At 45.0% G+C, this 11856-nt stretch overlaps 1 protein-coding gene across 1 annotated transcript in view; it reads left to right on the top strand.

Moving 5' to 3' along the window:
• Nucleotides 1-11522, top strand: part of LOC112068574 (receptor-type tyrosine-protein phosphatase mu-like) — a 180546-nt gene extending 169024 nt beyond the window's left edge. The window contains 5 exon segments of the mRNA XM_070438203.1: nt 2027-2158; nt 2902-3027; nt 3104-3267; nt 10441-10576; nt 10959-11522. Of these exon segments, the coding sequence (XP_070294304.1) occupies nt 2027-2158; nt 2902-3027; nt 3104-3267; nt 10441-10576; nt 10959-11012 (612 nt within the window). The 3' untranslated portion in view covers nt 11013-11522.
• The last annotated feature ends 334 nt before the right edge of the window (nt 11523-11856 follow it).

Raw genomic sequence — 11856 nt, 5'->3', positions numbered from 1 at the left:
GACGGGAGAGAGTAGGTCAGCAGGCCGAGGCGAGAAGGAACAGAGGCCGAAGAATTGAGAGAGCCAGAGGAAGAAGGAACAGAGAGAAGAAGAAGAGAGAGAGGGGCCCCAGAGAAGAAGAAAGGAGATAGGAAACAAGAAGAATGACGAGACCGAAAGGAGGAGGTAGGCCCAGAAGGAGAGTAACGAGAGAGATAGAAAGAGCGGCCAGAGAAGGAAACAGCAGAGCGACGATTGAGAGAAGAGATGAGAGAGGGGAAGAGAAGCAGGGAGAGAGAGGAGGAGAGAAGCAGGCCAGGACGAGAGGGTAGAAAGAAGAATATCCAAATCGAGAGGATAGAGGGAGAGAGAGAGAAGAGAGAGAGCAGAGACGAGGCGAGTGAGCGAGAGACATAGAAAAGCCACGACGAGAGAGAGGCAGCCTTAACGCACGAAAACACGCCCCGGAGAGAGAGAGAGCAGGAGAGAGAGAGACGAAGAGAGAGGGCAGAGGAAGGAAGAGTGAGAGAGAAGAGAGAGAGAGAGAGAAGAGAGAGAGAGGAGAGAGAGAGGAGAAGAAGAGAAGGAGAGGGCAGAGAGAGAGAGAGAGCGAGAGAGAGAGAGAGAGAGAGAGAAGAGAGAGCAGAGGGAGGAGAGAGAGAGGAGAGAGAGCGAGAGAAGAGAGAGAGAGAGAGAGGAGAGAGAGAGAGAGAAGAGAGAGGAAGAGGAAGAGAAGAGAGAGAGGGGAGAGAAGAGAGAGAAGGAGAGAGAGGAGAGAGGAAGGGAAGAGAGAGGGAGATGAGAGAGGGAGAACAGAGAGAGGAAAGAGACGAGAGAGGGAGGAACGTAGGAGAGGGCCAGAGGGAGGAACAGAGAGAGAGAGCCAGAGGGAGGAACAGAGAGAGAGAGGGAGAGGAGGAACAGAGAGAGGCAAGGAGGAACAGAGAGAGAGAGGGCCGAGGGAGGAACAGAGAGAGAGAGGGCCAGAGGGAGGAACAGAGAGAAGAGAGGGCCAGGGAGGGAGACAGAGAGAGAGAGAGGGCCCAGAGGGGAGGAACAGAGAGAGAAAGAGGCCAGAGGGAGGAACAGAGAGAGAGAGGGCGCAGAGAGGAGGACAGAGAGAGAGAAGGGCCAGATGGAGGAACAGAGAGAGAGAGGGCCAGAGGGAGGAACGGGAGAGGCAGAGGAGCAGAAGAGAGAGGGCCAGGGAGAGGAACAGAGAGAGAGAGGAAGGAAAGAGAGAGGGCAGAGAGAGAGCAGAGGGAGGAAGCAGAGAGCGAGAGAAGGAGAGGAGCGCAAAAGGGAGGAACAGAGGAGAGAGAGACGGCCAGAGGAGGAACACAGAGAGAGAGAGGCCAGAGGGAGGAAACTAGAGAGAGAGAGAGAGGGCCAGAGGAACAGAGGGAGATCAGATTTGGTAACTCAGCAGTCTTGGGGCTTCCTGTGGTTAATAGCTTGTGGGTAAATTGCCCATCCATCTCTATAATAATCACCCCACGTTCCTTAGCCAGCCATTTTCCAGTCATGCCAAACCTAAACAGTAAGGGGACTGTCAGCATATCATGTTGATGAATGTCTTTTGCTTTTTCTCTGTGCTTCCACCAACAATTATGTCCTTATTGAAAATGATTAAAAACAGATGGCTTTGGATTGATTCGTCCCATCGTCATGGAAATAACCTAACCAAAACAATTGCAATGTSTTTTTTTTTTGTCGAACACAACAATATGACTGTTTGGATTGGTTTAATGGAAATAAAGTGTCATCAATTATACTCATTAGTAATCATAGCAGCAGATATGGATTTGCTATGTGGTGGCAGTGTTGATAGTGGAATGAATTTATAATGCACAAAGATATCTGGAACGAATGAACTACGTTTCCTGTTCATGACTCCTTAAGAACAGACATAGTATCGTGAACTGGAGATTTGACGTCATTATGACCCCAAGAGTCTGACGACGTGTCCATTATCTTTGGAACGTTTATTTAGAATACTACTGTTCTAGTAGACATAGTAGACGGACTTCCTCCTCTTCCTCCACAGAGCTACAAGCAGCCGTCAGCTTTCATCGTTACCCAGCACCCCTTGCCCAACACGGTCAAAGACTTCTGGAGGCTGGCGCTAGACTACCACTGCACCTCCATAGTGATGCTCAACGACGTAGACCCAGCACAGGTAAGAGAGGCCAGTAAACCCTGCCAACATTTACTATACCATCAAACACAGACCTTCCGGATTTGGAGGTCTATAAAAACATATGTTTATCATTTAATAAAGTGCATGAGGACAATGGTTTAGGTCAACTACCAAAAGTCCAGGGGCCCTATCCTCCCATAGAAAGGAGAACAGACCAGTGTATGGTTAGATAAACCCATAAAGAGGAGGGGAAGGGGTCTGCCTCAAACTGACTCTGGGTCTGCCTCAAACTGACTCTGGGCCTTGCCTCAAACGACTCTGGGCCTGCCTCAAACTGACTCTGGGCGTTCAGGTCTGGGATCAAAGAATGGTGTGTAGCAGCTTTTCCTTGCAGCACCGCCCCCTTGGCTGGCTACAGTAGCCTCTCGTACCCGTTTCTGACTGTAGCCAGGCAAACGGGGTACACTGCTATGGTGGAATGCCCTAGTTTGTGTCATTGTGGATTAGGCTCAATAGAGAGTGTTTCGCTCTTAATACGGAATCCATTTTAGGAAGTCCCTAGTAGTCAGTGACATGCTCACTTGTTAGCCTTAGCAATTCTCACTTCTCACCTCAAAAGAGTTTGTTCCTCAATCCTCAAACAATGCGACTTCGTCTCTCAGATAGAACGCCTCAGTTGTCATTGCTCAAAGCGAAGGTGTCGATTGTCAGCCACTTCTCAGTTTATTCAAATGTCTCATTTTAAATGAGTATGCAATAAGTGTGTGTGTGTTTGTGTGCAGCTGTGTCCCCAGTACTGGCCGGAGAACGGCGTGCACCGCCACGGGCCCATCCAGGTGGAGTTTGTGTCAGCTGATCTGGAGGAGGACATCATCAGCAGGATATTCCGCATCTACAACGCCGCAAGGGTAAGAGACAGAACACACACACTCCCTCCCACTCGCACACGCAGTCATTCTAACATGTCCATATCTCTCTCTCCAGCCGCAGGACGGGTACCGTATGGTGCAGCAGTTCCAGTTCCTGGGCTGGCCCATGTACCGGGATACCCCCGTCTCCAAGCGCTCCTTCCTCAAGCTCATCCGCCAGGTGGACAAGTGGCAGGAGGAGTATGACGGGGGAGAGGGACGTACCGTGGTGCACTGTCTGTAAGTACGGTTGCAAAGGGAGGGTAAATAACTGGAAACRTTCTAATCATCTCTGGCTCTCTGTTGCCTTATAACATGTCAAATATATTAATTTATTCAATAAAATTATTTTAAAATAGAATGACAAAGCTGTGAAACATTATCCTAAATATAAACCATTAACTTAGTGAATACCGTTGGTGTTTAATATGAGGATGTCAGCGTGAAATATATATTTTTAAATAGTTTACACACTTGTATTTATTTCACTATGTCGATATGTATTTGTCAATGTTTTGCCATTGAACTGGTTGTAGTAGGAAGAGTTGCAGAGTTAATTGAAAATAATGCCATTGTTGATTAGATGCTTTTTTCATTAATTAGGCTATTTAGTCACATAAATACTATAAATAATACAAATTAAAAAAGTTATTCAAGTAAGTTGAAATAAAATGCRATAGATTTTCTGTTAATTACCAAAATTACTGAAGATCCCAGTAACTTTTGTAAATTACTGGTAGCTTTGCAGSCCTATCTGGAAGTACCTACCGGTCATGACTCAGCCTACACCTAGTGGACGGTAGACCTTAAACCTAGCTCTGTACTTCCTGAATGGGTGGAAAGAGAAGGGAATCTTCGGTATTTGATATAACAATCAGAGGGGTAATTTTGGTCCAACATGGCCGCCCAAAATGCCACCGGGGTCACAGTAACACTGGACCACTCCGGTGGGACAGTGTGAAATGTCACGGTCATCCTCTGATGGTGATCAATTACACGCTGTCCATCGGGATGTAGCCCTGCGTCTCTTCATCCTGCCTTCTGACATCTGTAAGGGTGACATACTGAAGACAACATTCAGTGCTCACACAAACATTGTCTGCCATCATAATGAACCATYATGAACAGAACGCCATTTAAAGGCCCACTTCCTAATTTAAAAAAAACAACAAGACAGCAGCCCTGCTTCTTGTTTTGCTGTAAAGCTCAGGAATAGCGGCGAGGCGATAGCACACTTTTCCCCCAACATCAGACAACCGTAACTTCGGACACTCTCTAGCGGTTTTAGAGGATAAATACCTCAGCTCGAACATTTAAATGGACTGGAAAATAACGGTAGTTTTGCGATAGAACCCTAGTAGCTGACACCGATGATTCACTGCTTTTATGTAAGTTAAGTTAGGCTTTGAGAGTTTTTTCACAAAAAACGATATATAATATATATATTATATAATATATAATGTATATTATATATTTTATATAATACATTTGTGGGAACGCTTGTTATTGTTAAAAATTCGACTGGCGACAGGACCACACATCATTTAATATCCAACTTTTCACTTCTGAAAAATAGCTAATTGGATTTCAGGCAGTGATAATCTTTTTACGGAAGGCTAGCTAGTGAAACTATCTAGTAACACACTTTCGTGTACAGGTTGGTTGTCTCTTTTTTTGAACAAAATTAAAGCAAAACTATATCTTGAACTTGAACAAATAGGAAGGTGGCCAATAACTGGGGACCGTATTGCCTGTAATATGGGACGTATTGTGGGCGGTAAACCACTTATCAAAAACTGATAGTAGTATTTCTACTAAATGTCAAACATGCTAATGCTAACGTATCGCCGTTGCTAACATCTTTTACGACACCAATAATCACAAAACACAAAATTTGGATGGCCTTTTGATTCAACAAAAGTAACAGCTGTTGAAGGTAATTTATTTTCTTAAACGCTGTTGAATACTGCCTGATAATACGTGGGTGCTACGCATCTGTGTGTGTGTGAGGTGTGTGCTGTGTGTGTGTGTGTGTGTGTGTGTGTTGGTGTGTGTGTGTGTCGTGTGTGTTGTGTGTGTGTGTGGTGGTGGTGGGGTGTGTGTGTTGTGTGCTGTAATATATATTACACTGCTCAAAAAAATAAAGGGAACACTTTAAAACAACACAATGTAACCTTCCAAGTCAATCACACTTCTGTGAACATCAACTGCTCCACTTACGAAGGCAACACTGATTGACAAATAAATCACATGCTGTTGTGCAATGGAATAGACAAAAGGTGGTTGGGAAATTATACGGCCAATTTAGCAAGACACCCCCAATTAAAGGATTGGTTCTGCAGTGTCTGACCACAGACCACTTCTCAGTCCTATGCCTTCCTAGCTGATGTTGGCCACCATCCAATGGTTATGCTGTGTTCATGAGTGTTTTTGCTCAGTGGTACTTTGTTCAGACGGAACTGTTACCCCACAAGGCGCATCAGGTAGGCAGCGTCATCAGTCGCTACGACAAGTGCCGAGCTGTAGGAGACAGGACGCGAGGCATCGGCATCTGTCGCGAGGGCCACGACATGAGGCCCCGTTCAGCCACGGCAACACCCAGGCGACCGCTACCTGCCGCCTGTTAGTGCAAGGAGGCAGGCACTGCAGAAGGCCCTGCAACAACTTGCACCTCCTACGCAGGCCACACACGATGCGCATATTAATAACCTATAGTCTTGATTAGAAGGTCGGTTCACGACAGTCTACTTTGTCGCATGATTGCAAGTAATTTTTCCCAACAATTTGTTACAGCGCCAGATTATTTCACTCTAATAATTTCACTTGTATCACAAGTGTCGCTGGGTCAGAACCGTTTACCATACACTTAAGTTGGACTGTGCCTGTTTAAACAGTCGCGCCAGGAAAATTCCAGCTAAAACGTGATCTGTCATGACTTTAGAAGATCTGATAGCGGCTAATTGACCATAATTTGAGTCAATGCTTGGAGGTGCTCCTCGCTGGATGTATTTCAAGGCCTATCTGTCAAACTCAGTGTACCTCATTGCTTGACATCATGGGAAAAAATCAAAGAAGTCAGGCAAGACCTCAGAAAACAAATTGTAACCTCCACAAGTCTGCGTTCATCCCTTGGGAGCAATTTCCAAACAGCCTAAAGTCCACGTTCATCTGTACCAACAATAGTATGCAAGTATAAACACCATGGGACCTCCGCAGCCGTCATACCGCTCAGAAGGAGACGCGTTCTGTCTCCTAGAGATGAACGTATTTTGGTACGAAAAGTTGCAAATCAATCCCAGAAAACAGCAAAGGACCTTGTGAAGATGCTGGAGAAACAGGTACAAATTATCTTCCACAGTCTAAAACAGTTCCTATTATCGTCATAACCTGAAGGCCACTAAGCAAGGAAAAGCCACTGCTCCAAAACCTCCATAAAAACCCAGACTACGCGTTTACAACTGCAATGGACAAAGATCGTACTTTTGGAGAATGTCCTCGTGAATCTGATGAAACAAAAATGGAACTGCCTTGGCCATAATGAGCCATCGTTTGTTCAGAGCGAAAAAGGGGGAGGCTTGCAAGCCAAAGAACACCATCCCAACCGTGAAGCGCGGGGTGGCAGCCATCCTGTAGTGGGGGGTGCTTTGCCTGCACGAGCGGACGTTGTGCACTTCACAAAATAGATGGCATCCATTGAAAATGACTCTAAGCAACTTCCAAAGTTGTTGGCCAAATGGCTTAAGACACAAAGTCAAGGTATTGGAGTGGCCATCAGAAAGCCCTGACCTCAATCCTATAGAATATTTGTGGGCAGAACTGAAAAAGCATGTGCGAGCAAGGAGGCCAACGAACCTGACTCAGTTACKCCAGCTCTGTCAGGAGGAATGGGCCYAAATTCACCCAACTTACTGTGGGAAGCTTGTGGAAGGCTACCTGAAACGTTTGACCCAAGTTAAACAATTTAAAGGCAATGCTACCAAATACTAATTGAATGTATGTAAACTTCTGACCCACTGGGAATGTGATGAAATAAATAAAAGCTGAAATAAATCACTCTCTACTATTATACTGACATTTCACATTCTTAAAATTAAGTGGTGATCCTAATTAACCTAAGACAGGACTTTGTTTTTACTGAGGATTAGATCTCAGGAATTGTGAAAAACGGAGTTTCAATGTATTTGGCTAAGGTGTATGTAAACTTCCGACTTCAACTGTATTTAATTCAAAATGATKAAAAATCGCTATCTATTTCTATTTGACCCATTTAGTCTGGCCCAAGCCAACTTTTTTCACCAGACAAATCAGTGTGATATCACGGTGTGAATGTGCAATCCAAATCAGGTGATCTCCACTTACTAAATAGAAGAAATACAGGAGAGAGCCTGATCTGAATTACAAGAAGGAATCACATCAAATGAGCTTGTGGTTCCCGATGCTGCCCAGATGTAGCTTTTAATGCCCCGGTGGGAGAGGCCTCTGGGTGGGCCTCTGGGTGGGCCTCTGCCTCAGCTCAATCTGCCCTTCCTTATCTTCAGCAACCCCACTTTACTCAGAGAAATGGGGGGATGAGGAGGGGTGAGATAGAGGAGGGGGAGAGAAGAGGCCCCAGTTGGGTAGGAAATGAGAAAGTAGAGGGAAGGAGGACGACAGGGTGGTTGTTGATGTAGTCTGTGATTGGTGCTCTTTAACAGGTTTACCGGTCCGTTCTGTAAGCCAGAGAGTCCAGGAGAAAAAAACGAAACACCCACATACGTGACTCTTATTGTTAGTCTCTGGAGAGATTCCAATCGCCCAACCAGAGAGCCCGACACACACACACACARATCGTCACACACAGGCGCAGACACACATACACACACAAGATGCAGACACACAAGCGCCGAAACACACTAACTAGAGACAAACAGCCCACACAACACACACGTTCAACAAAGGTCAGAAAGAGAACACTGTCCATCTGCCTGATCTGACGGTCTATTACCCCCGTATAGTGTACTATATCGGAAATAGGGACCAAACATTCCCCGGAGTAATGCGTAAGGCCAGAGGAATGTGGAGGTTGACAGAGGTTAACTCCTGAGTTGAGAGAGGAGAAGTAAACAGGTTTATTCATAAGAGAGAGTGGGGTAWGTTGAGCCAAGGCAGTAAGTTGAGCCACCCAAGTTGAGCCAAGGCAGTACGCTGAGCCACCCTTGTTTCTAGGAAACCAAACACAAAATGAATAATTTSACCAAATATTTAGGTAGAGGTCATCATTTCATGGAGTCTGTGAAGGAAGAAAAAATGGAAAGCAAGTTAGATAAAAAAAACWGATTTTCACCTGGTCAAATTAGTTTATTGTGTTAGAGGTTTCATGATGCTTGTATCTAAACCAAAGTAGGTCATTTAAAGATTGTTCATTACTTCAGTTGGGGTCTCTATGAGCTTCAATATGAGGTCCTAAACCAAGCATGAACGTGCATCCTTGTAGATGTGTGGGCTAATATAGTCAAAATGTTTGCCAATGGCAAGTTGAGCAAATTGAAACATTTTCTTCATAGCTGTAATGCAAGGCATTATCACTGGGATATGAGGTAACAACAGGGCCTATATTAAGTTTTAAGTTGGTACAAATGATTTTTTAGGTTTTAAAAGGATTTTGTCAGTCAGATGTCTCTGGATCCAGTATGAAGGAAGTTAGACGTAGTTTCGTGAGCCCATGCTAACTAGCGTTAGTGCAACGACTGGAAGTCTATGGTATCTACTAGCATACTAGCAGTTACCATAGACTTCCAATCATTGCGCTAACGCTAGTTAGCAACTTCCTTCAAACAGCACGCAGAGACATACAATTTTATTCACAAGTTCATTTGACTCTGGGGAAGTAGATGGATGGCTTCGTTGCCAAAATCCTGACATATCCATTTGAGACTGTGTTTAAAGATGCTTAAAATGATGAAAACAAAACAGCGATTAGGTTTGTGTTGAATTGTATTTGGGAAATAATAAGTAAAACCATTCAGTGTAGACATTTGTAGGTTGCTTAACTTGCCCTGTCCCTCGGCTCAACTTACTSRATACCCGGAGGGGTAAGTTGTGCTGAGACCACTTTTTTTGGACAAGCTATGTTTTGAAAACTGTGATGTTTAAATGAATTGTGACTATTCCCAGGGATACACAACATCCTCAAATACAGTATATGTAGTTGTCTTTGTCAMAAAGAATACTATATTTCCCTTGACGGWGTGATTCTGAATGGAAAAATGGCTCAACTTACCCTACTCTCCCCTACACTGAACTCAAACTGCTTCCACTTGTGACACTTTGGGACTTTCCTTTTGCAACTCTTAAAAGCTCTTTGGCTTTTCAGACAGTAAAGTTGACCATTTGGAGTGCTTCTGAGGAAGAGCACTAACTACTTAGCGAGCCAGCTGTATGTTCCACACAGGGGTGAAAGTAGAATGAATTTCTTCCCAGTACGGGACCTATGCACCAAAACATTTGATGGGCCTAATCATAGAATTACATATAGAATCCCTATTAATTCAATAGGATCTCTGTGGTTCTAGTCATAAAGATTATTCATTTAACTATTACCATTTATTGTTGCATAAACACAACCTGTCATGTTTTCATCGGATTTGTCAAACAATCACTTCAAAGGGCTCCTTTACTAGGCTACCCGCGCACGTTCATCCACTCTCAACATATTAACAGCCTCCAAACAGTGGTGAATGGAAAAAGACATGTTACACAAAACACTAAAGTGTAATGACATTTGGCGATTGTCATTAGGCCAGAATGTATGCARCCYCTGCTGTCCMCATGCSTCTCTGTGTCGGCCACTCATCTCTGCCTTGGCAAAATGTCAGTTCTTGTCAAACCGCATCGCATTTTGGAGTGTAGGCTATAGCACCCGTTTTCAAGTCCATTCACTCATTTTCCATGCCTCTGACATGCGGTAATGATAAAAAGTGGTGTAATAGCTTACAGTTTTCTTGACATTTTGTTTTAATTATTGTGATAGGCTTCCTGTTTCACCCCACACACACTTGAGTATCAGTGGGTGGCCTGGCCACCTCTTGTAGTGGTGGAATCGCAGTACGGTGGCGACATCTAGAGGGCAAAATCAAAACYACAAGCACAGAAAGAGATTGGGAAGTTTAAACAAGCTTTATGTCAAACATGTCATGAACCAATCACCATACAACACTGATAATGTTATTCATTCATGAAGCTTACATTTTGTCCAGGTAACACATTACTTAAAGCCGCTGTAATGTTAAAAAAATTGGACAAAGGATACTTAATTTGGGGGTGGAAATGTTTTGCAAATCTGACAGGTTTTTATGGACTTATTATACAAATATTATGACTAGGTCTACTAGGTCTAGATCCAACCCTGTCTCTTTTTCTCTCTCTCTCTCTCAGGAATGGTGGAGGACGTAGCGGGACGTTCGGTGCAATTAGCATCGTGTGCGAAATGCTCCGGCATCAGCGTTCGGTCGATGTGTTCCACGCGGTCAAAACGCTGAGGAACAACAAACCCAACATGGTCGACTTACTGGTAAGAACCAGTGCTGATCTAGGATCAGTTCTCTCTTTTAGATCATAAGGAATAACATGAGATGGAAGGGGAGGGGCTGATCCTAGATCAGCACTCTTARACAGTTGATTTATGAATACAGACCCTTATAGTGGTTCACTGGTCATCACTACACATTCTGCAGTTACAACATGCTAATGGGTACTTATGGGACGAGTTGTGCTGCCAAAGTCAGTTGAACTTGACTCCAGAAAATTGCTGTTGACATTTTGAATAAGGAGAAAATAGCACTGTGATTGTGAATCGTACAGCCATTATAATGCAGTAATTAAAGGCCAAGTCAATTCAGCCACGTCTGGTCAAGTCACTGTCATTGATGTACTCTTCTTCCATTCTTTCACAGGARCAATACAAGTTCTGCTATGAGGTGGCACTGGAGTACTTGAATTCTGGTTAGCTGTGCTGAAAGCTGCTCCCCTCATCTGTCCTACCCCCTTCAAGCCCCCACACCACAGCCCTCACAGCTTCCCTTGACACAGTCTCTTAAACCTGAGTGAATGTTGGTTACTGGAGAACAGAAATGAAGTGCTGTGTTCCGCCGGGCACGGGACAGGGTTGTGCCATCACACCGCTATGGGACAGGGTTGTGCCATCACACCGCTATGGGACAGGGTCGTGCCATCGTACCGCTACGGGACAGGGTCGTGCCATTGCACCGATACGGATTTAAGAAGAGGGGAGAGAGGGTCGCCCCCAGTCTACTCTGAAATGGCTACGTTGACCCTGAACTTGATGAACTTTCCCCCTTGCATCTCTCATCCTTGCCCCCCAACCCCTCTCCTCTCCACTAGTCAGTGTTACTGTCCCCTCCAACCCCTCTCCTCTCTACTAGTCAGTGTTACTGTCCCCTCCAACCCCTCTCCTTTCCACTAGTCAGTGTTACTGTCCCCTCCAACCCCTCTCCTCTCCTCTCCACTAGTCAGTGTTACTGTCCCCTCCAACCCCTCTCCTCTCCACTAGTCAGTGTTACTGTCCCCCAACCCCTCTCCTCATCTTAACAGTCAGCTGTTACTGTCCCCTCCAACCCCTCTCCTTCCACTAGTCAGTGTTACTGTCCCGCTCCAACCCCTCTCCTTCCTCTCCATAGTCAGTGTTACTGTCCCCCCAACCCCTTCTCTCTCACTAGCTCAGTGTTACTGTCCCCCAACCCTCTCCTCTCCACTATGTCAGTGTTACTGTCCCCTCCATCTCCTCTCCTCTCTACTAGACAGTGTTACTGTCCCTCTCCATCTCCCTCCTCC

This window comes from Salvelinus sp. IW2-2015, unplaced genomic scaffold, assembly GCF_002910315.2.
Source record: "Salvelinus sp. IW2-2015 unplaced genomic scaffold, ASM291031v2 Un_scaffold564, whole genome shotgun sequence".
NCBI lineage: Eukaryota > Metazoa > Chordata > Actinopteri > Salmoniformes > Salmonidae > Salvelinus > Salvelinus sp. IW2-2015.
Note: the sequence above shows the minus strand (reverse complement) of the source record. Positions and strands in the feature narration are given on the sequence as shown.